Source organism: Triticum dicoccoides, chromosome 5B (genome assembly GCF_002162155.2).
Source record: "Triticum dicoccoides isolate Atlit2015 ecotype Zavitan chromosome 5B, WEW_v2.0, whole genome shotgun sequence".
NCBI lineage: Eukaryota > Viridiplantae > Streptophyta > Magnoliopsida > Poales > Poaceae > Triticum > Triticum dicoccoides.
The window spans coordinates 92,759,991-92,761,103 of record NC_041389.1 but is presented as its reverse complement, the minus strand read 5'-3'; the positions used below and the strand labels follow the sequence as shown (position 1 = coordinate 92,761,103).

Sequence of the window (1,113 nt, the reverse complement as noted above, 5' to 3'; positions counted from 1 at the left end):
AAACCAAAAAAAAAAAAAAACAGAAGCCAAGAAGCTAGCTGCTGGGATCTCTGGTTGCTGCTCCAATCTCACTCAGTGGTCTTTCTTGGGAGTGACGAAGGAGAGGAACCTGCTCTTGGCGTTCTCCTTCTCCTTGGGAGACGTCGACGGCGAGGACGACTTGTCGACCTTGCAGCCGTTCTCCTTCTTGCTGCCGATGCCGCTGCCGGGGTGGTTGGTGAGGCCGTGCTTCCTGAGCTGCTCCCTGACGAACCTGTCGTAGATGAAGGCCGCTCCCCTGAAGTTGGGCAGCGCCAGCCACGCCAGGAACAGCAGCTTCAGCTCGTACCAGATCGGTATCCTGAGAACAAGAAGAAGAATAAACCACCACAGAAATCAAATAAGAAAAGCAGCCATGAGCCTGCTTGATTTGGTTGTCGTTTAATTACCAGTAGATGAGGGACTCGAGGACCATCTCGACGAGCGTGACGAAGGAGTAGAGGATCCAGTAGGCCAGCCACTGCTCGTCGTCCAGCTTCGACGGGCTCTCCATCGCCTGCACCGACGCATACAGGGGGTACAGGAGCATCACGCCAGGCCTGCAGCAGCAACAGAGAACAACACCAAATGGCCGCACGCGTCAGTTGAGCTCGGCAAGAACTGCACAAACAAGAACCGAAGGGAAACCAAATTCAATCTGCACATACCCTGCGAGGGTGTGGAGGTGGGTGAGGATCGTCCAGAGCTTGCTCATCTTCTCTTCTGTAGCTCTTCTTCTTCTTGGTTGGACGAATCAGTGGAGGCGGAGACTGATGGAGAGAACAGTGCGTATTCTTGGATTTGGATTTGGATGTTGTTGTTGTTCCGGGAAGGGGAAAGCTATGGATTTATAACAATACCGTGGCCGGGCGGAGTGGAGGACACATGGCGCGGCGCCAATGAAGGAGGGGCTCTTTTTGTCTACGCGTTTGATGGGGACAGTACACGTGGCGACGAGATGGAGCACCGACCACGACCAGGTCGGCAAGGTCAGGTGGGAGCACTACTTTGTGATGCATCGAAATCTTCTCCGGAGGGTTTTATATCTTTGGATCTACTGCGAGAGATCTAGGAAACGGAAGTGAGGTCAAGCGG

General features: G+C 53.8%; 1 protein-coding gene across 1 annotated transcript; it reads right to left on the bottom strand.

Annotated features, from left to right (window-relative positions):
• Positions 1 to 6: 6 nt before the first annotated feature.
• Positions 7 to 856, bottom strand: LOC119307554 (HVA22-like protein e). The gene is made up of 3 exons (XM_037583628.1): positions 687 to 856; positions 429 to 578; positions 7 to 340 (listed from the first exon to the last, which is right to left on the bottom strand). The coding sequence occupies exons 1-3, from the start codon at positions 731 to 733 to the stop codon at positions 73 to 75; spliced, it is 465 nt and encodes a 154-aa protein (XP_037439525.1). The 5' UTR covers positions 734 to 856; the 3' UTR covers positions 7 to 72.
• Positions 857 to 1,113: the final 257 nt, after the last annotated feature.